Genomic DNA, 23,601 nt, shown 5'->3' on the forward strand with positions numbered 1-23,601 from the left:
CCCCCCCAAAAAAAGACCAAAAAATGAGATTTTTTTTTTTAATTTTTTTTTCAACGTTTATTTATTTTTGGGACAGAGAGAGACAGAGCATGAATGGGGGAGGGGCAGAGAGAGAGGGAGACACAGAATCGGAAACAGGCTCCGGGCTCTGAGCCATCAGCCCAGAGCCCGACGCGGGGCTCGAACTCACGAACCGCGAGATCGTGACCTGGCTGAAGTCGGACGCTTAACCGACTGCGCCACCCAGGCGCCCCGAGATTATTTTAATAGTTAAAATGCACATTGGATGATATGGCAACTCCAAAGTGGTAGGTCTGAGATACATATCAGATATGGCATTAGGCCAGATCAAACGCAGAACTCGCAAGAAGAAGAAGAGAATCTTTCAATAAACCCTCAACAGTAAGCTGTTCATGAGTATTAAATTACTACTCTGGGAACATATCCCTGTAGATACTGTATAGCAACTGGATTAGTATTCCCATTTCCAAGTAAACATTTTTCAAGTCAAATGAAGTGTCATATATTCACTCTTACACAATGATAACATTGTATTCCTAAATATCTTTTTTCCTTCATGTATCCTCATTTGTCTTGAACACCCTGGCTTCTCCACTAATCACTGTATAAATTGCCATGTTACTTTCATACTTTTTAATACTTGTATGTGTATAAAAATATATACACTATTGATTATATATATACTATAAATATATACATACTAAAAATAAAAATATATACTTCGTGTGTGTGTATATATATAACATATACATATATACTCCTACTTAAGTGCATATAGATAGTATACTGAAAAGTATAACAAAAATTTTCGTCAAGTATAAACATATTTTAACTTTTACAAGTTGTCTTTCTGATGAACGTAAGGGAAGAGAAGCAAAAATCATATAAAAACAGGGAGGGGGACAAAACATAAGAGACTCTTAAATATGGAGAACAAACAGAGGGTTACTGGGGGGGTGGCGGGAGAGGGGGCGCTAAATGGCTAGGGGGCATTAAGAAATATACTTCTGAAATCATTGTTGCGCTATATGCTAACTTGGATGTAAATTTAAAAAATAAACTAAATAAGATGGTAAAAAGAAAAAAAAGAACTTGTCTTTCTAGAATCTCAGGGATATGCACTTCGAAGCATAATTATTCATTATTGTCTTGGAAGAAAGATGTATGAATATTTTTATTTTATTTACAAAACACCAAAACTTGAGGGGCCTGGGTGGCTCGTCGCTTAAGTCTCCGAGTCTTGATTTCGGCTCAGGTTGTGATCTCATGGTTTGTGAGTTCGAGCCCCATGCCAGGCTCCGTGCTGACAGTGCAGCACCTGCTTTGGATCCTCCGTCTCCCCCCCCTCACTTGCCCCCATTTACTCTCTCTCCAAGTAAATAAATAAACAAACTTAAAAAAACAAAACCACCAAAACTCTCAATTTGTTTTCACAGGAACAGCTTTATTTCAGTATTAATTAGTAAACTCGAGGCAGATAACTTTAAAATCTGTATGCAATAGCACTGGGTGCCATAAAAGCCATGAGTCATACAAAGGGATTCTTGACATTTTTGCTTTATTATATAGATACAATGATCACCTCATTTTTAAAACTGTAACTTGAAAGGGCAAAGAAACATTTTACATTTTCCTATGTGATCTTGGACACTATCCAGTATTGGAAGTTTTGCAAGTCCAACCATCTCCAAACGTTTCGGCATCTCATCTTCTGAAAACAATGCACTTCTCTCATTTAATAGTTCTGTAAATACATATGAACTAATTTATTTGTCTGAAATTATACTATTGTTGTATTAGTGCTCGTATGGGCACAGATTCAGCTTTGTGACTAAGACTAAGCAATCTAGCTTTACAGCCTACCTAAAAAATAAAACAAAAATCAAGTAACAAGCATTTGTAAAAGAAAATTATTTTCTCATAAGGCAAGCAATGACTCTTTGCTACCAAGGGCTTTTCTACTTTCGTCAGGTCAACATATTCCCTCGGACCTCTGGGGGCTCTACTCGTGTCCATGTCGTGTATCCAGCCCAGACTTGCTCATGAGTTCCAGAACTGTGCATTCAACGGCTTGCTCAGAGCCTGGAGCCTGCTTCAGATTCTGTGTCTCCTTCTCTCTCTGCCCCTCCCCTGCTCACGCTTTGTCTCACTCTGTTTCTCAAAAATAAACAAATATTAAAAAAAAATTAAAAAACAAACAATATTTCCCCTGTAATGATTTCACTGGGAGCCTCCTTCTCGGCTTTGGGCACGCACTTCCTTCCGTTGCCGCTGAACCTTTCCATACAAGATATACATTTGTTTGTGCACTTCTTCTATTGTTTGATAATTAAACGTGAAAGGTTCATCTGTCCCATCTCTGATTTTCTGAAGAATAGGAGAGAGGGAAGTACAGGGAGGAAAGGGAAGTGAAAATGAGGGTGCGGAGAGGGGATGGAAACATGGAAACCTTGGCCTGGCTTGGAAAAGATACAAGAATGAGACCCCACTGCTCTTTTCCTGAGTTCTTACTTGTCCCGTTCTCCAGTCTGTGTTCTATTACAACTGTTTTCATTTCTAGCAGTGAGCCTACATTACGTACCCATAAGATGCAGATCACAGATTTCACTTTAATGCAAGGGTCATTTTTAACAAACAGATCTCGTTAACCTCGAGTCACTGGGAAGATCATATTCTCTGAAAAGTTACACACTCTGCCACAGAACCTGATTTGTCGTTTTCTCAACTAGAGGCTTGAGCAGCAGAGTTCAAATACCTCCTTCACCCATTTGTTCCCCAAATTTATACTATTGGTATTGTCCATTGTACAATAGGTTCCTGGCATTCGCTACTAGACAGGTGCTAGTTCAGACTATTTACTCAAAATCCTGATGGTCTGAACATGATGGCCTGTGGGGTTGGCGCATGAAAGCGATTCGTTTAGCTAGTAACTCAACGCATTTCAACACGATGCTCGTGTTTCCGTAACGCTACATTCACGAGTGACTCTCATACATATTGCAAAACCAAAAGAACATCAACTAGTATCGATAATAAAAGTAAGGAGGCAGGGCAAAAATATTGCAGTTCTTAGAAAAACAAGCCACTTTAAATGACATTACTCTGAATCCAGAGGCGTAAATACCGTAAAATGTCATTTAAGTTTTTCATTCGTATTTGATGTATTACGTATCAGAAGTTTTATTCTGTGAGATTTGGGAACAGACGTTGGGGCATGTATTTCTTGAATCCTAAGACTCTAGAAGATTTATAAACATGGGTGTAGAGACGCGGAGTAAAACACCAATGGAAATTTCTAAACATGAATCTCACGTACTTTCATATTAATATAATATGTTTCCTTCAAGAGGAATAAAATTATTCCTTTTACACTATTTTACGTAAAATATCTTAGATCCATGATGTCTTAACTTCTGGGTATGCATAGGTCTGATTTGCTACAAATCCATTTTCTAACCAAGCGGGTACTGGAGCCTCTGATCCCCGTTTTGTGTAGATAGGCACATTCTCCAATTCCAATGATTTGAAACCTAAAACGAAACACAGAAGGGGGAAAAAAACAAAGGCGACAGGATGAGTGAGTCCTGACTGGCGTGACTGCAGAAAAATCTTCCTCTGCTGGGAGCGTTTACTCTTTTTTTTTAAATTTTTGTTTCAACGTTTATTTATTTTTTGGGACAGAGAGAGACAGAGCATGAACGGGGGAGGGGCAGAGAGAGAGGGAGGCACAGAATCGGAAACAGGCTCCAGGTTCTGAGCCATCAGCCCAGAGCCTGATGTGGGGCTCGAACTCACGGACCGTGAGATCGTGACCTGGCTGAAGTCGGACGCTTAACCGACTGCGCCACCCAGGCGCCCCAGGGAGCGTTTACTCTTACCCAACACGGTAGTGTTTGAATATAACGCAAAGTGAACTCATATGCGTTGGCCTTAAATGCGGCTTCAGAAACTCAAAAAAACCTGGAACCTATATGGTGAAGAAGTGCAGGATTTACTGCTAAGCACGTGTTAAACATGTGTTGTGAAATTCTAGAAGTAGTCACATCTCTGAACATTGATGTCTCGCCCCCGTAAAGTGGAGATAAATATGCCAATTTCCCACGGCTGTTGTGGAAGTCAAATGATATGAAACATTGTTTGGAACATTACAAGTATTAAATGCTTTGTACAATCGTTTTTTTAATGTTTATTTATTTTTGAGAGAGAGAGAGCACAAGCATGGTAGGGGCAGAGAGAGAGAGGGAGACGGACTCTGAAGCAGGCTCCGCACTGCCAGCTCAAAGCCCGGTGTGGGTCTCGAACCCACAAACGGTCAGATCATGACCTGAGCCAAAGTCCGACGCTCAAGCAACTGAGCCACCCAGGCGCCCCTTTACTTTATACAATAATTTACATCACCACTTTTTCTCTGGGCTCATTTTACTCTCCACCACAAAGGAAACTTCCAGGAGAATGGTGTGTATGGATTTTAGCTCAGATCTCTCTGTGGTGGCAAAGGGCTTAGAGCCCCAGCTTTCGGTGGATAAATTACAGACCCAGGACTTACCAACCACTGTATATGGTTCCATCTATCCACTTCCAGCTCTGTCCTGCTTCTCGACTCAGTCCAATCCAATATTGAGAGTGGTCAGAATATCGCTTCAGGAAATCCTTTAAGAAAGTATATTAGGATGAATAGCAAATGCTTCATTCGGTTGGATTTTCTTTTGTCTCGTTATACTTTTTGGAGAAATACAGACTTTCATATTTGGAAGGCGGCAGTGTCCTTATCTGGTTCACAGGTTAGTTCATGGGTTCAGTTACTTCTGTAACAACTACCCTAGTAAATTGCATTGGGTAGCTTTCTTCCTATTCTATTTTCTTTTTTCTTTTCTCTTTTTTTTAAATTTTTTTTTAACATTTTTATTTATTTTTGAGACAGAGAGAGACAGAGCATGAATGGGGGAAGGGCAGAGAGAGAAGGAGACACAGAATCGGAAGCAGGCTCCAGGCTCTGAGCCATCAGCCCAGAGCCCGATGCGGGGCTGGAACTCACGGACCGTGAGATCGTGACCTGAGCTGAAGTCGGACGCTCAACCAACTGAGCCACCCAGGCGCCCCTATTTTCTTTTTTAAAAAGTGTTTGTTTATTTTGAGAGAGAGAGAGAGAGAAAGAGAGCAGGGGAGGGGCAGAGAGAGAGGGAGATAGAGAATCCCAAGCAGGCTCCGCATTGCTATCACAGAGCCCGACGCAGGGCTCAAACCCATGAACCATGAGATCATGACCTGAGCCGAAATTAAGAGTCGGATGCTTAACCAACTGAGCCACCCAGGTGCCCCTCTTTTTCATTTCTAAAAGAATTGTTAGAAGACAGACATGATCTGTTCTGTGATGGCTTGGTCAAATTTGCCAGTAAACCTTAGGTTTGGTGCCTTTTGGAACAGGACAATCTCAGCAGTAAAATACATTGCACAATTGGTTCATTCAGGTTTTATATATCTTCGTAATTCATTCTGATACATTATAGTTTCTGACATTATTACCAATAGCCTAGCTTTTACGTTTTGTTTGGATTTGGTTAGTAATTGCTTTGCATATATTTCCTTTCATTTTTCTAACCTTTATGTGTGTGTTCACACGTGTGTGTATGCGTATGTGCTTATGTCTCCGTAAGTAGCACGTTACTGGACTTTATTGCTTTTTTTTTTAAACCATCTGATAATTTTTTTTTCATTTAAGAAACAAATTAAAAGCATTTAAAAATCATTTTATCACGATTGCTGTCGTATTTGGATTTGTCAGTGTCGTGTTTTTTGACTACTAGTTTTTTTTCCCCTTATTTTAGCTTTTTGTGAGTTCTGTTGGGTTGATACTTTCTCTATGTCTTTATTTGAATGCTTTAGTTTGTTTGAACACTTTTTACCCTTTAATGCTCACAATTTAATTTTTTAAGAATATGTCTGTCCATACATATCCAAATTTCGGTTGTCTACACAATTGTTTAAATAATTATTTAGACAATTATCCATTTCTTCAAAGTTTTCAAATTCATTGGCATAAAATTATTTGTAAGATTTTATGCTTTTAAATCTCTACTGTTTAGGGGCACCTGGGTGGTTCAGTCGGTTAAGTGTCCGACTTCAGCTCAGGTCATGATCTCACGGTTCCTGAGTTTGAGCCCCGCGTCGGGCTCTGTGCTGACCGCTGAGAGCCTGGAGCCTGCTTCAGATTCTGTGTCTCCCTCTCTCTCTGACCCTCCCCCATTCATGCTCTGTCTCTCTCTGTGTCTCAAAACTAAAAATAAACATTTAAAAAATTTTTTAAAATCTCTACTGTTTATAATTTTTAAAATTAAAATTTTTAAAATTAAAAAGTTTAAAATTTTTAAAATTAAAAAAAAATATCTACTGCTTATAATCTCTACTGTTTATAATCAGGTGCATATATCTGTTTTTTTTTTCTGTGATCAATTCTTTCTATGTACAGAACCAGCATTGCTTTTGTATATCCTCATTATTTTGTTGAACTCTTGTTTGTTTATTCCAAAAATTATTTCAGTGACTGTGCTTTTCAGTCAAAGTATTTCCTTTGTTTTGTTTCCGTATTCATCTGATACTTCCCGTTTTTTCACTGCTCTAGTTTCTTGATTATTCTATAGAATGGAATGTATGACTTCATTTCTACTTTTCAGCCATCTGAATGTACTTATCCCAAACTCCTTGTCAGAACGAGCTACAAAATTAGTTCAAATTTAGGACAATCCCTGTTCTGTCCTTTCCTGGCAGAGTAAGGGTTCAATAAATGTTAAATGCATCCCTGTGCTCCGTGAGGTCTTAACTGTTTTGTCTCTTGCCACCTCTATTGTTCTCTATCTCTATTATTTCTGGTCGGGGGAAGTTTGTACTGTGTGCTTTTAAGTTTTTCCATTAACCCTTTTCTATGCCTTGAACCTACCAGACCTTCTTGGTTATGCTTGACTCCTTTATTAATCCTTTCCAGTATCTCTGACACCTGGTTTGCCATGAATTTCTGCTTATTATTATTTTTTGAATATAGTTCCACAAAAAGCAACTTTAATTTGGTGTAAAACAGGTAGGCAATAACAGTTCATTACTGAGGGCTTTATTATGGCTTCATGGGTCTGAGCTTCGTGGGAAGTGGTTTTGGACTTTCCCTGGATTTTGCTGCTGTATTTCACTCAAAAATATAGAGCTAGCTAATTATGCAGTTGAATTTTTTTGAAGAATAGTCGGATCTTTCTGGTGGGAGATATACCACTCTAACCCTGCTTTTAGAGTCGAGGCAGGAATATATAAGCTGCTCTATATTAGGCATAGGGAAAAATGCCTAGTATGTAACTTATTTCTAAATCTTTCTACTCCCAGTTGGAAAAGTCAGGTGGGGGAAGTCATGTCCTAAATGTTGTCTAATAATTTTTACTCTAAGGGTTGATCTGACCTGACGTGGGAGGTGAGTGTGGTCTGACGTGAGCTCTTTCTTTGATTAAGCTGATGTGGAAAAAAAAAGGGGGGGGGGTTTCTTCTATGATGGATGAGAGGGTCTTTTTTGGACCATTTCCATTTCCAGTGTGCATCTTCCGTATCAGCTATAACCCCCAAGAACATAATCATAATTTAAAAGAATTGCCTTACCAGTTCTTTTGTGGTGTTGAAGACAGCAAGAGTGGCTGCATGAGAGGCACAGAAGTTCTGGCTTGCTGTCCAGGTGCTTGTACTTTCGGAGAAATAGAAGCACTTTCCTAGGTAACCAATCCAGCCATCCAAGCATGACACGCGTTCAGCGGAAGATTTGTGTTTTTCAACTGAAAACAATTTCCTGATATATTAACTACCGAGGCGGTGGCACGCCCTGAATGTTCTGCTCTGAGGCGCATTAGAATTTGATGTAAAACGATTATCTTATCCCTAGATATGAAATTCACCAGATTAGCTTTTGGCCCTTCAGTCTGAAGTTTCGGGATGTCCTTAGTCATTCTTCGTTTTTCTCCAAATGAGGACAGATCGTAAATTCTCTTATTTATTTTCTTGCTAAGTTGGAAGAAATCCATGGCAGACGCCACTCGTGTAGATGCTGGCATTGCTCGGGTTCAAGACTCCCTGCTCTTCTCCGGTGACACACTCCTCCTAGGTGAGCACACTCATTCTCATGACGCTGTCATGCTTATACTGATAATTATTGAATTGATGTGCCCAACCCAGGCCTCTCGTCAGAGATCTCCTATATACGATTGCCTAATGGACACTCATCCAGTCAATAAAAAAATATATATTTGTGAGTGTACCCTATGTTAAGCATCGTTGTGTGTATTTATTACAGACATGGTCCCTGCCATCATTGTGCTGAGAGCCTAGTGGGGCAGATGGAGAGTGAACAAGTAATTAACAATTTCAAGGAGTGATACAAAAGGGATAGCCACGGGTACTAAGAGAACAAGAGTTGAGGGGAGTTGGTCCCGCTCAGGGGTGGGGGTTGGAGTCGACATTTCAGGTGACACTTCAAGGATGCAGAGAGCTAGCTCACTAGACGAGGGATGAGGAGAGCACGTTCTCAGCAAAGAGGAAGTGAGCGTGTAAAGGACCTGGAGGGTAAAGGTCCTTTTCACTTGAGAAAGGAAAATCAGCATCAGTGGACCATAACCGAGGCCAGAAAATCGAACAGGAGCTAGGTGTTGCTTATACACGTGGTTAAGGTTTTACGCCTTACACTAAAAGGATTGTCTCAAAATTAGAGATAGGTGATGATGTATGGACTGGATTGAGGGGCTGTTGATTCATTAAAATTCTTGTTAGAAGAAAAATAGATTTGGGGAAAAGACAAGTGTTCAAGAGACTTAAATACAGAGAACAAACGGAGGGCTGATGGGGGGGGAGGTGTGGGGGAGAGGGGAAAATGGGTGATGGGCATTGAGGAGGGCACTTGTGGGGATGAGCACTGGGTGTTGTATGTAAGCAAGGAATCACGGGAATCTACTCCCAAAGTCAAGAGCACACTGTATACACCGTATGTTAGCTAACTTGACAATAAATTATATATTAAAAAATAATAAAAAAATAAAGTGCACAAAATAACTAAGTGGGAGATACTTGTTCCGGTTCTGCATATGCTTCTATGATGCTTAAGTTATGTTTAAAGTCAAACTTTTTCTTTGAACTTTAATGAAAAGTGCATCAGAATTTGATTTCTGTTTACATCTGCAGCTTTATTTCATCTGGTTTTTCTGTAGGCCCTTTGTTTCTGTCTCCATTTTCTTGTTTACCAAACTTCTCCTAGTCCCTTATACATGTCATGTTACTTTAGGTAATATCTGGGCCTTTGCTCACGCTGCTCTGTGTTCTTCAATGCCATACCCCCACCTTAACTTGCAATAAAACAATTTCATCCTGTCCAACTGGCAAGTATCTCCTTGTGTTTAAATGATCTATTATGTTACAGCACAATTTCCTCTATGAATTTCCTCCACTCCATCCCATTGGAATTGATCATACTCTACTTTCCATGCTCTTGGCTTCTAATAGACTATCAGATTTAATACATTATAGCTATGACATTATATATATAGCTATAGCTATATACATATATACATTATATATATACATTATATATACATATATATTTATGCATATATATACATTATATATATAGCTATAGCTATATATTTATATTAAAATATATATTTTTATATTTATTTATATTTTAATATATATATTTTATTTATATTTATATAAATATATTTATATAAATATATATAATATAAATATTATATATATATATTTATATATATAAAATAAATATATTTTATATTTTATTTTTATATTTACATTTTTTATTTTTTTATAAATTTATTTTATAAATATTTTATATTTATATTTATATTTATATTTATATTTTATATTTAATTATATTAAAAATTACACATATAGACATTATATATATAGCTATAGCTAATATTAAATATGTAATATTAAAAATTACATATTATGTTTATGTATGTATGTATTTAATTATATTAAAAATTACATATATATACACATTATATATATAGCTATAACTAATATTAAATATGTAATATTAAAAATTACATATATATACACTATATATATAGCTATATATATTGTGTATATATATGTAATTTTTGCCTCTTCTCTCTCTATCTCTATCTCTCTATCTCTATCTCTCTATTCCTCTCTATAGGTAAATTGCTATACCTGGCGATTATGTCATGTCTGATTGCTGCATAAATCAACAAAATATATAGCAGTTATACCCATCCAAGAAAAATCTATATAACTGTTCTCAAGTATACCTAAGTGAAGGAACAATTTTTATTCTAGACCTGATTAGACCTTTGCCTATTTTAACCTAAGTATTCATATCTATTAAGTAAGAAAAGCTCGTTTTTACATCAACGCACAAACTGCATCATCTGATCTGGGTCACAGGAATTTAGCATCCTAGGTTGTGTTAAATACCCCTTACTTTTGCTTGATAACTTTAGGAAATCAGTGAGTTTTAGCATCACAGGCAGCACTAAAAACTATTGAATCCAGTCCTCTGCTGTATAAATAGAGAAACTGAGATGCTAGACCCTGGATGACTCATAACGAAAGATAAAACTGGGAGATGGAATTCTGGTCCCATAGTTCAATATCACTACAAGATAAAGCATATTAACCTTTATCAACTGTCTGTAGCGTTGTGTGACCCAGTTTATAAAATATTCTCTTCAACATGGCTTGAATCAGAGAACACAAATGAGGATCCGTAGGAAGTCCACTGAATAAATTCCACTGAGAGAAAACTAGGAGCATCTGTGAGCATGGCCTGTACTGACTGCAGTAGGTGGCCTGGAAGAAACCCTACGTTTCTAAGAACAGGTTGCACATATTTCAGCTCCTTTAACAAATAAGTGGGTATTTTTTTTTATATAAACCATAGGAAATAAGCTCACTTAGAAAGAGACAACATTGGGGGCGCCTGGGTGGCTCAGGCAGTTAAGCGTCTGACTTCGGCTCAGGTAATGATCTCACGGTCCGCGAATTCAAGCCTCGCATCGGGCTCTGTGCTGACAGCTCAGAGCCTGGAGCCTGTTTCGGATTCTATGTCTCCCTCTCTCTCTCTGCCCCCTCCCCTGCTCGCCCTCTGTGTCTCTCTCCCTCTCAAAAGTAAAAATAAAGATTAAAAAAAAAAATTAACAAAAAAGAGAGAGACAGCATTGTAGATATTGTAAGAATGATGAATAAAATGCAGAGGACTTGGATTCAGGTTGTAACTTGGGTCTACTCAACGGTCTTTAAACAGCTGCTATCTCTGACGTTCAAAGTCCTTGTGTATAGCAAAAGAAAATAAGAACACTAATACTTTACTACAGCTCTGGGTCACTAGAAAATGCAAATAAAATGTTGTGCATTAAAATATTTTATAAAGCATAAAACGCTTTACAAATGTATATTTGGTTTTATCAAAAATCTTTCTCCTTCTCCTCCTCTCCCTCCAGCTTCTCTCCTCCTCCTCCTCCTTCTCCTTCCTCTTAATTATTTTTATTATTTTGTCCAGAGAAGTTATATGACTGTAATTACAGTGTAATTTAAGCTGAGCAAAAATATCAATAATGTTTATTTCCTTAACTTGACCAATAGATATCATTTATGCTTTTATTTGGGCAACAGTCTCCTTAGTTTGTAGTTAGGTATAAATTATAACTTTAGACCATGCCTCAAAGAGGAATAGTTTGGTGCTAAAATTTTTACTGTAAATATTTAAGCCCATTCACCTAATATGATGTCATAGTCTTTTTGGCAAAGCTGTTTACTCACCTGGACTTCATTACTTATGTCCTTCTCATGGAACTCATCATTCTTATTATTTGACTCATGACTTTGCTTTGTGGAGTAAGTTCCATGAAGGCAGGAATCGTATCTGTCTTTGTTGTCAACACACAGCCTAATGCCGAGTTTGTATAATGATTTCTTTCTGCATCTCCTTATCTAATTATCTATTTATCTACATACAGGGTATTCACATGTATATATATTTCTATACATGTACAGAAATATATACATGTATATATGTACATATATACATGTATAATACATATATTCATGTGTAAATCATATACACATTTATATATGCCCACCAAATGCATATATACTTATGCATATATTTTGAAACATCTCATTAAAATTGTTTCAAGTTATTTTCAGAAAATACGTACATAGTTTACTATCATGAGAGGGCGATATACCATTCTAAACTTCCTTTTAGAATCTCAGAGTAATTGATATTTTGTGTACAAAATATGGTCATTAGGATAGTAACAATTTCTTCTTGTCCAATTCTCTGTAGCCCATATGTATAGTTGTGAATTTTAATTGGAGCTTGATAATGTGACCCCATCATTGGAAGCTGCACAACCAGACACAGATCAAATGTTTTGCACCTTAAACTCAATTTCCACTCTTATCAACATAGTCATTAACTAGAAGCAGTTTAGAAAAAAAAATACTAATATATATGTAAAAGTATATGGTTTAGGGCAAGGTAGTCCCCAACTAGATAATATTCTATAAATTGCTACCAGTCCACAGGGAGATAAGGACCTGGTGATTCATTGTTAACTATGCTACAAATATACTGTGCAGTTCTTTTTATATTTCTTCATAATGAGACTTTTTTGATGAAGGATGCAGTATGGAGATGTACTATTTTACCATGAGCCCCTTACCTTGTAAGGACTATAAGTCACACTGGTTTAGAAGAAAGTTTCATATGCGTTACTGTTATCCTCACAGTATGAAATACAGCTATTATCCTCAGTTTATAGAAGAAGAAACATATGTCCATTCCATGCACAAAGATGTTCAAGAATTACCCTTAAAGCACACATACAGTGAAATATTTTATAAGAGTTAACATGAGCGTATTTGGGAAGTGGGCAACCCACCTGCTAAAATTGTGGCCAGGGCAGTTATCAAAATCATCAGAAAGAACATGACAATGGTGACAACTTTACAGATACAAAGTCTCTCTTTATTCCTTTTTGAGGGTCCTTGTGGTTTGTTGGTAAGGTTGAAAGTGATAATGTCTCCTATTAAAACAATCAATCAGTTTTTCATTATTAACTCGAGTTTGGAATGGTAGAAGAACAAGATCCGTATACGCAAACTGATCATATTTATCTGCTCTCAGTGATCAATGGAAAATTAAAATATACCATTTACAGTACTGCATAAAATATTGAATACTTATGGATAAATCTGACAAGAGACATGCAAAACGTACACTGAAGACGACAAAACATTGCTGAAATAAATTACAGACATGAATAAATGGAGAAAGATGCTGTTTTCGTGAGTCAGAGGACTTCACTTTGTGAAGTCGTCAGTTTCACTCAAATGAATGTATAGTTTCATCATAATCCCAAACAAAATTCTCAGCTGGCATTTTTTTTTGGAGGGGGGTGGAAATTGGCAAGCTGTTTCTAAGCATTTCAATGTATGTCAATTTTATCTAATGATGCTGTTAAAAATAGTACAGAAATTCGTTATCTTTTATCCACCCAGTGTGGATCTGGTTATAAGATACTTTGGATCGATAGCTGAAAATAATACGCCATGGCTAGAAGAAATGAGCATGGAGATACCAACTCTCTGAGGAGAGTTAGGACTCAGAATCGATAGCAGGTACCCACCAAACGTAAATTTGTTTACTGCACACATAGCACCTAGAGCCTGTCACGCATGCGTTTCTTACCCTTAGACTGGAAATCTGAATTCCCCAGCGATAGTCCATCGTCCATGTCTCTTTTTCAGCAAAGCAACGATACAGATTGGTCGTAGGGAATGCACAGGATTCCAGATCTCCGCCCGCCGGTTGGATTTAGTGTCAGCAATATGAAGACAAGCTAAAATGAGAAAGTGAAGTTAAGGCAAACTAAAATGAGAATTCCACATCAATATCAAAATTATGACAAACCGCCTCGGAAGTCTGAGCAATCATGCGACTCCCGTCCTTTTGCTACATTGCCATCCGGAAATCATTCCGCTACCCTGTGGTTTGAGGAGCCACTGGAGGTGGTGGGGGCCTCCCAAATGATTCTTTTGACTGTGGGGTTCAGTGGAAAGGAAGCCAGGTCCAGTAGTTTATGAGGCCGACAGATAGAGTTTTCACACCGTCCCCTTGACCTACCAAAATTTGTAGTTAATTCTGACCATGATGGATCCAAGCCACAGAACAATCCTAAAGAAGTCCAGCATGAAATACCAATTTACACTGCAGTGAAAAGAACATCGCATCACTTTAATAATCATAATAGAAACAATCATACCTCAGGTGTATTGTGTGTGCACTCTATGGTAGCCCTGGTTCTGAGCTTTTCAGTTTTAGGACTTAATTTATACTCACAATGAAATGAAACAGGAGCTTATTATTATCATTACTTTACAGAGGAAGTAACCTCCTGAAAGTAACAGAGAGGTAAAAAGGGTTCTTAAAGTAATATAGCCAGTATGTGGCCAAACATATATTCGTTGGCTCTGATCACTGAACGACTCTGCTCTACTGTACTGCTTCTGTCTGTTCTGGTCCTTTCTGTGAGCGTTCTCATATGCTCAACTTCTATTTCCAGATGTAGAAAGCAGACCTCCCGTTCAGCAGCAGCATTTCATTTTTTTTTTTTTTTAAGTTTATTTATTTTTGAGAGAGACAGAGACAGAATGCGAGTGGGTTAGGGGCAGAGAGAGAAGGAGACCCAGAATCCGAAGCAGGCTCCAGGCTCCGAGCGGTCAGCACAGAGCCCGATGCGGGGCTCGAACCCAACCCACGAGCTGTGAGATCATGACCTGAGCCGAAGTCAGACGCTCAACTGACTGAGCCACCCAGGTGCCCCAACAACAGCATTTTGAAGTCCCCTTCTTGGGAGACAAACGGAAAGTAATGGGTTGACAGTTTTTAAAGCTGGATTATAAGCTATAGAGTTCTCTCTAATTTTGCATATTGATGGTTTTAATATATGATTATTAATTCATATCCCCAAATAAAACGTTTATTTCAGGAGCCATGGCTATGTGTTAGAAAGAGAGAGAGAGTGAGAAAATGGGGAAATCTATGGCTAGGTTATTTTCTCAAGCCTTTATCCGAAGCAAAGATTATCCCAATACTCTACGTGCTACTTAAAAAGCATACATTTTCCCTGCGTACCGGTTAGCTCTTGCCGTATTCAGGCTATTTTACAAAGCACGCCCCAAACCCTGGCTCACTCACTAGTCTGTGCTGCGTTGGCCAAGTTGTCTGGGTTGTCCGGTCAAGGCTGATTGCGGCTGTGACCCTGCCTCAAGCCGTGAGTCTGGTGTGCTCGTCTCTTGGCTACCCCGGAGTCCAGGCGGAAAAGTCAGCCGCTACTCCAGAAGCTCTTCGCACAGAGATGTCAGAGGTACAAGAGGGTAAGCTCATCAATTCCGCATATTTCAAGTCACTATTAACATCTCATTGGCTGAAGGTTATCTCCTGGTTGACCTCAAAGGCAAGGAATGGGGAAGTGCACTTCACTACCCTTAAGAGGAATTGCAAAGCTGTATGGGTACAAGGAGTGAACTAGGGCCACAACCTAACTTGCTAGAGCACTTCTGGAACCCTCCTGGTCACATTTTGCCTTTTTTTTTTTTTTTTTTGAATCAGTCTCTTAGGTCTTTTTTGTTTTGTTTTTAATGTTTGGTTATTTTTGAGGGAGAAAGAGAGAGACAGAGCCCGAGTCGGGGAGGGGCAGAGAGAGAGAGGGAGACACAGAATCCAAAGCAGGCTCCAGGCTCCGAGCTGTCAGCACAGAGCCCGATGCGGGGCTCGAACTCACCAACCGTGTGAACCTGAGCCAAACGCTGATGCTTAACTGACGGAGCCATCCAGGTGCCCTGATTTTGTTTTGGTTTTCAGTGAAGAACTTTACCTATGAGTGCTGATTTCTGCCTCTGAGTGCTGCTTTCTGCCTCTGATTTTCCCTTATGGGAGATAGCATCTTTATACTAAGTAGTAGGATTAACCTTTTTTTTCAAAATTAGTTCCATGTAAACTTTTCGTATTTTTTCCGTTTATTATCACGTTCCTTTTTCCTTCACTCCTCTATATGTCCATTTCCTGCTGGCTCTGTTATGTTTTCAAAAATAAATGTTGCAGATCCAGTAATCTAACTTGCAAGGACAAAGTTGTATAGCAATGCAAAATTAATCCATACAAGTAGAGTCATGATTTTAGAGACAAAAGACCCTATTTCAACCACTGAATTTTATAGATAAAGGAAATGAATCCAGGCATAAATGCATAAATTATTCAAGGTACTCAGCTGATTGGTAAAGGCTTCTGACTCTCTGTTTGCCAATTCATTTTCTCTCCAGCCTCTATGTCCAACTTTGTAGATAAATTTGCTTGGGATTTGAAATCTGTTCTCAACTCTCATATGACGTTCAAAGCAGAGACTGAGGACTAATATTCAACTTAAATATTCTCCCACAAATAAGATTGGTCACAATTATACATAGATATCTTTCTAATGTGTATATTTCTTTCCCACTCCAATTCTACTAAATATTTTAGCGTCTTACCGTCTCTCAACCACACATCTATGACAGCCTCTAATTACTTTGCCTCCAGCCCAGTCTTTTCCTTCTCTTTCAGTCCAACTTTCACATTACTCTCATTTTTTCTTCTACATCATAAATCTCTTCAGAAGTCTCGTTGCTTAATTGTTTTCAATTCTTCTCTGTCATCTCCAGAATAAAAAGTAGGCTCCTTGGAATGACTCCAAGCGATTCAAATGTGAAATTACATCATCCAGGTCATTTCTTTTTTTTTTTTTTTTTAATTTTTTTTTCAACGTTTATTTATTTTTGGGACAGAGAGAGACAGAGCATGAACAGGGGAGGGGCAGAGAGAGAGAGGGAGACACAGAATCGGAAACAGGCTCCAGGCTCCGAGCCATCAGCCCAGAGCCCGACGCGGGGCTCGAACTCACGGACCGCGAGATCGTGACCTGGCTGAAGTCGGACGCTTAACCGACTGCGCCACCCAGGCGCCCCCATCCAGGTCATTTCTTTTCCTTCTTTTCCATAGTGGACTTTGCATCATTTTCCAAACATGCACATTTTTTTTCTTCCAATGTTTTATTTATTTATTTTGAGAGAAAGAGAGAGAGAGTGTGTGTGAGCAGGAGAGGGGCAGAGAGAGAGGGAGAGAGAGAATCCCAACCAGGCTCCACACCCGGCACGGAGCCTGATCCGGTGCTCGATCCCATGAACCGCAAGACCATGACCTGAGCAGAAATCAAAGGTCAGATGCTCAAGACTGAGCCACCCTGGTGCCCCTAATCTGCCTTCAAAATAGTTGTACCCTCTCATAGTGTCGATAGAACTTATTTGGAACTCTTCATATATACATGTATTAGTAATGATATTTTTATATGAGTGACCTCCCTTCTTTTACTATATAAATATTGTTTGAGAGAACCACTGTGTAAAGTCTTTCAGGATAGAGAGTTTTAGTACATGTCCAAGGGAAGGAAAGACCAGGGTTTCTCAAATTCTTGTTCATTGCCCTCTTCCTCTTACAGCTAACCATAAAGGCTGTTGCATTTATGCATAAAATGCATAACATGCATAAAAGCTGTTGAAGATGAGAAGTCTATTATAAAATATTAGAGCAGGTGGTTTTTCCACCTCCATTACATCACTTTTCATATTTTCAGGAAAAAAAACATGCTTTTGCTCACTGTGCCCAAGCAATCACTACTATTTGAGATTTCTTTTTGTTCGGGGAAAAAATGCCATTGATTTTAATATTTCTAATCTATGAGTTTAACTTCTGAATTCTGCATGGGAATTCAATTCATTAATACTGAATATAGAAACTCTAGTCAAGACCAGACATTTTTTGAGGCCATGCAACTTAAACTGTGCTGCGTACCGTCATTTTAAAAAGATTTTTCTTATAACTTTTAAGAATGCTTATTCATTTTTATTTTGAGAAAGAGAGAGACAAAGAGAGTGTAAGTGGGGGAAGGGCAGAGAGAGAGGGAGAGAGAGAGAAGCCCAAGCAAGCTCTGTGCTGTTTAAAATTTTTAAAAAAAATTTTTTTTTAAAGTGTATTTGTTTATTTTGAGAAAGAGACAGGGGGAAAAGAGAGAATCCCAAGCAGGCTGTGCACTGACAGCACAGAGCCTGACACGGGGCTTCATGCCATGAACCGTGAGGTCATGACCTGATCTGAAATCAAGAGTTGGACACTCAACCAACTGAGCCACCGAGGTGCCCCTGTCCTTTTTTTTTTTTTTTTAAAGGGCCAAAAGGAAGTATAGTGAAATATACATTATAAAATAAGGTCTTGACTTTCAAGAAATATATGAACAATTACAGACATATGGAAGTGTGAGTGTGTTTACGTGTGTGTTTTTACACGTTTCTGTGCCATTTCTTTCACCGGACCCCTAGAGACCTTCCTGTAAGAGATCTTTGTCGGTTGTTGGTAGCCTTAAGACATAGACCTATCGTGTCACGTATCCCTGTATTTTAAAATATATTTACTTAGTATGCCTTTATTTTAAAATTTGTCTTTCTGGGGCGCCTGGGTGGCTCGGTCGGTTAAGCGTCCGACTTCGGCTCAGGTCATGATCTCGCGGTCTGTGAGTTCGAGCCCCGCGTCGGGCTCTGTGCTGACAGCTCAGAGCCTGGAGCCCGTTTCAGATTCTGTGTCTCCCTCTCTCTACCCCTCCCCTGTTCATGCTCTGTCTCTCTCTCTCTGTCTCAAAAATAAATAAAAGTTAAAAAAAAATTAAAAATAAATAAATAAAATTTGTCTTTCTGTCGACCCTCTTTAATGTCATACTAAGGCCCTCTGCTCCACTTTTCTTTGTCGCCATCAAGATCCATGCCATTGAGGGGCACCCAGGTGGCCCAGCCAGTTGAGTGTCTCACTCTTGATCTTGGCTCAGGCCATGATCTCACAGTTCGTGAGAGCGAGCCCCGTGTCAGGCTCTGTGCTGACAGCGTGCAGCCTGCTGGGGGATTCTCTCTTTTTCTCCCTCTCTTTCTCAAAATAAATAAATAAACTTTAAAAAGTTCAAAAAAAAAAAAGATACATCCCATCAAAGATTTATGCGTGGAGACAGATAATTGTAGGATAACTTGCAGGCATTTGATTTGGATGACTGGGAAGAATATGGTATAGTGGATATTTATTTGTCATCATTTCAGATGTGCAGCAACTGAGTCACTCTCCTTTGCTGAGGCAGTCTTTGCTACATGAATCCAGATGGTAGGCAAGCCCTTCCCCACCATAGAAGCTAAAAAAGCTGTTCACTTTCCCAACCTCCCCTGGAACTTAGGATGCTGAGGGGCATACGGGCTATGTCCACTTAGATGTGCCCTAGTCAAACCTTGAGTAGGGAGCTATTTATGCACAGAAGCATTGGAAGTGGGGAAGTCAGTCTTGGGTAGGAGTGGCATAATAACATGAGCAATATTTAAATTGCAGTGTGTTCATGGGGCCAAAAACGTTTTCCATTGGTGCTAGCGGATTTTGTTTGCTAGAGCTATGATCAGAAACACAGGCACGCCTGGGTGGCTCAGTGGGTTAAGCGGTTGACTTGGCTCAGGTCATGATCTCGCGGTTTGCGAGTTCGGGCCCCCCGTCGGGCTCTGGGCTGACAGCTCAGAGCCTGGAGCCTGCTTCAGGTTCTGTGTCTCCTTCTCTCTCTGCTCCTCCCCCGCTCATAAATAAATAATCTCTCAAATATAAATAAACATCTCAAAATAAATGTGAAAAAAATTTAAATAAAAAGAAAAAGAAAGAAGGAAATACAGAACAAAAGGGGCACCTGGGTGTGTCAGTCAGTTAAGCCTTCGATTTCAGCTCAGCCCACATTGGCCTCTGTGCTCACAGTGAGGAGCCTGCTTGGGATTCTGTCTCCCTCTCTCTCTCTCTCAAAAAAAAGAAAAGAAAAAATAAAAGAAAAGAAGGGGAGGGGAGGGAAGGGAAGGGAAAGGAAGAGAAGAGAAGAGAATGGAAAAGAAATACAGAACAAACATAGTTAGTGATAAATAGTTCATGTGGGGGCACAACGATATTAAAGTTCCTCTGAACATCTAAGTAAAGTTGTCTAGTAGGCATTGGTATACAAGATTCCAGATTTTAGGGAAGAGATATAATTAAAGCTAAAGCAAAAAAATTGTCCATATGTAGGAGTCGGCAGAAGCTTTGGGTATGGAAAAAAGCCTAGTTGACTTTTGAACAACGCATGTTGCAACTGCGTGGGTATGCTTATATGCAGAATTTTTTTGATAAATGTAGTACAGTCATGATCTTTCATGATCTTTCTAAGAATTTTTTTGATAAATGTAGTACAGTCATGATCTTTCATGATCTTTCATGATCTTCTAAATAACATTTTCTTTTCTCTAGCTTCCTTAATTTTGAGAATAAAGTATATAGTACATATATAAAATGTATATTAATCAACTATTTATGTTATCAGTAGGCTTCTGATCAGCAGTTGACTATTAGTAGTCGGGTTTGCGGGGGGTCAAAAGTTAACTGGATTTTTGACTGTGTGGTAGGTAGGTCCATGCCCCTGACCCTGCCATTTGTTCAAGGGTCAACTGTACATATAAATAGTGTATGGAGTAGGCATAAAATTTTTATATAGGACTATCATATTATTCACATTATTTTATAATTAACATTTTTTTCCCAAAAACTTTGCTTCACTTTTAAAAGGAAATTCTTTATACTTTTTCCCTAATATGTTGCCCAGTCTTATTCTTTGGTCCGCTTCCCCTTTGTTCTCCCCGATTTATTAGGCAACATGGCTTCCTTCTTTTGTGTGAAACCTGGGTCCCAGGCCAAAGCTAACCGCCAGTCAACAATTCAATTTAGTTCCATTTTTTTGCAGAAACTGAGCTCCTATCTATAAATAGATTGAGCCAATGGATAGGAAGAACAAATGTTTCATTATTACGTTTGTATTCGTGGGTTCTGTGGATTGTTTCAGAGCAATAGCAAATAATGAAAGTCAAATCCTCACTGACGAAATTCGAGCAATTTTCTTTGCAACAAATATGGTACCTTCATTTTCATAGACTATTCATAACTTTGTTTCTATAACACAAAGTATTTATTAATTTGCTTATTAATGCAGAATTAATTATTTATACATATGAAATTTTTCTATGTCACGTTAACTTTTACCTTTAAGAATCAACACATACCCTTTTTCCCTGCCATGAGTGATGATGGGTATCGAGGAGGGCACTTGTTGGGATGAGCACTGGGTATTATATGTAAGTGATGAATCATGGGAATCTACTCCTGAAGCCAAGAACAGACTATACTCTGTATGTTAGCTAACTTGGCAATAAACTATATTTAAAAGATAAAAATAAATAAAAATAAAAACCTCCATTGCTAGGAAAAAAAAAAGAATCAACATGTATATAAATAAATATCTCACATGCAATTTTGTAAAGTTAAGGTCTATTGCACTGCGTTTCAAACCTCGTATATGGGACGTGAAATAATTTATTTTTCCTTTTAGCCTCAAATTTGTTGTTTGATTACCAGTTATTTAACTTTTCTTTAACTCAGATTCTTTAAAGCATTTGATGTTTGGAGGGCTACCTACTAATTCACTACCCGCCACTAGATTGCTTGATTGACATATTTTTAAACAGACAAAAAGTAGCTCAATGTTTATTTTTAATGTGTTTATTTTCTCATTACAAAAGGACAATGGGGGTGCCTGGGTGGCTCAGTCGGTTAAGCGTCCGACTTCAGCTCAGGTCATGATCTCCTGGTTCGTGGGGTCGAGCCCTGCGTCGGGCTCTGTGCTGACAGCTCAGAGTCTGGAGCCTGCTTCGGATTCTGTGTCTCCCTCTCTCTCTGTTCCTCCCCCACTTGCACTCTGTTTCTCTCTCCAAAATTAATAAAGATAAAAAAAAAAGGACAGTGGAAGTAGATGTTACCTCTTTAGTACAGGTGTTGTGCATTCCTTACTTGATAGCATTGACCTCGGGGTAATCCAGGATCTGATCTTCTGTTTTTAAGATTGGAGATGGGAGACGGGGGCATATGAATTCTGGATCATTGTCAGAAGCTATACAAGGGAGTTTGTATCAGCTGGCATTATTCTACCAGATAATTTACACTGATGGCAAAGAAGGTACAGACCTGCGAGGCCCTCATAAAAAAGTAACCAGCATTTTTTTCATTCTTGCTATTTCCATCACCCTAAACTTCTTCATACCTTGACCCTAGGCTAGTACTATAACAGACGAATGTTTTTTGTTTTTTTTTTTCCTTTCCCAGAAGCTGTTTCCATTGCTACCTTAGCGTTCCCAAATTCAGGCAGTAATATGCCTCTTGGAGGGACAAGATAGGGTTCATGTTCTGCTGCAGTGGGGCCTTCATTTAGTGTTTCAGTTTTACTTTGCTACCTCATTTGACGCTTGGCCACCTGTTCATGGATCACAATTCTCACCTTCTCTGGAACAATTGCCTTTCTTCTTCTTCTTCTTCTTCTTCTTCTCCATCTTCTTCTCCCTCTTCCTCTTATTTTGTTTTATTTTATTTTCTTTCATGTATTATTATTAATTTTTAAAATTTTCATCCAAATTAGTTAGCATATACTGCCACAATGATTTCAGGAGTAGATTCCTCAATGCCCCTTACCCATTTAGCCCATCCCCCCTCCCACAATCCCTCCAGTAACCCTCTGTTTGTTCTCCATATTTAAGAGTCTCTTATGTTTTGTCCCTCTCCCTATTTTTATATTATTTTTGCTTCCCTTCCCTTATTGGAACAATTGCTCTTCTAATCCAGACCTAGGCAAATACCAGAGGCCCTTACTTTTGGAATAATTATGGCTATGTCTTTTTTAAACAACAGAGAGGTGACTGGCCCAGCTGGAGTGTAGGTTTACATTGAGAAGTGGTAAGTAACATCAGAGGGAAAAGATGGTCCAGATGATGGTAGGGCTTGCATAACAGTGAGAAAGTGAGAAGATTCTTGCATCTGTGTTTTTCCTTTCCTTTCCTTTCCTTTCCTTTCCTTTCCTTTCCTTTCCTTTCTCTTTTTTTTTTTTTTTTGCCTTTTTTTGGTTTTATTTTATTTTTTACATCTTCCTGTTTTCCAAAAAGGAAGAAAGTTTGAGGTTAAAAGTGTGGCATGTAACCCCAAACCTAAAAAAAAATTTGTCAAAGTTTCAGAAAAATACAATATAGTTTCCCATGCAAAGCTGATCCTCATGAAAATTCTGTTTTCTAGGTAGCAAATATTTTACTATGTGCATTTTAGAGAACAGGAACCAAAAGATTAAGCAACTCGGTTTGACACACCTAAAAATAGGTTGTCTGATTCCCAAATTCATGGTTTTTTCCATTGCGTTTCTCTTCCAAAGCCAAATTCCCTTTTGTATATTTTAGATCTCCTTGGGGAAGTCTCCAATTCAAAAGTTACAACCAGGTGACTTATTGATGGGATTCAATCTTTATACTTCCTTTGTATTTTATCGTTTTTGGTGCAATTGTAAATGGGATCTATTACTT

The 23,601-nt window shown here is 38.5% G+C and overlaps 1 protein-coding gene across 1 annotated transcript; it reads right to left on the reverse strand.

The window, feature by feature from the left end:
• Positions 1 to 1,457: 1,457 nt before the first annotated feature.
• Positions 1,458 to 15,497, reverse strand: LOC125171205 (C-type lectin domain family 2 member A-like). Its single transcript, XM_047868413.1, has 6 exons — positions 15,281 to 15,497; positions 13,772 to 13,922; positions 12,963 to 13,106; positions 7,654 to 7,823; positions 4,568 to 4,671; positions 1,458 to 3,551 (listed from the first exon to the last, which is right to left on the reverse strand). The coding sequence occupies exons 2-6, from the start codon at positions 13,815 to 13,817 to the stop codon at positions 3,428 to 3,430; spliced, it is 588 nt and encodes a 195-aa protein (XP_047724369.1). The 5' UTR covers positions 13,818 to 13,922; positions 15,281 to 15,497; the 3' UTR covers positions 1,458 to 3,427.
• Positions 15,498 to 23,601: the final 8,104 nt, after the last annotated feature.

The sequence above is a fragment of the Prionailurus viverrinus genome, chromosome B4, assembly GCF_022837055.1.
Source record: "Prionailurus viverrinus isolate Anna chromosome B4, UM_Priviv_1.0, whole genome shotgun sequence".
Taxonomy (NCBI): Eukaryota; Metazoa; Chordata; class Mammalia; order Carnivora; family Felidae; genus Prionailurus; species Prionailurus viverrinus.

What these genes read in the sequence shown, in the direction of transcription:
- LOC125171205 (XM_047868413.1), bottom strand. Translation starts at nt 13,817, where the DNA reads ATGGACGATGGACTATCGCTGGGGAATTCAGATTTCCAGTCTAAGG. An exon ending in TTCAGATTTCCAGTCTAAGG is followed by an intron (nt 13,107 to 13,771) that starts GTAAGAAACGCA and finishes TTGTTTTAATAG; the next exon opens with GAGACATTATCACTTTCAAC. An exon ending in GGAACCATATACAGTGGTTG is followed by an intron (nt 3,552 to 4,567) that starts GTAAGTCCTGGG and finishes GTTTCGTTTTAG; the next exon opens with GTTTCAAATCATTGGAATTG.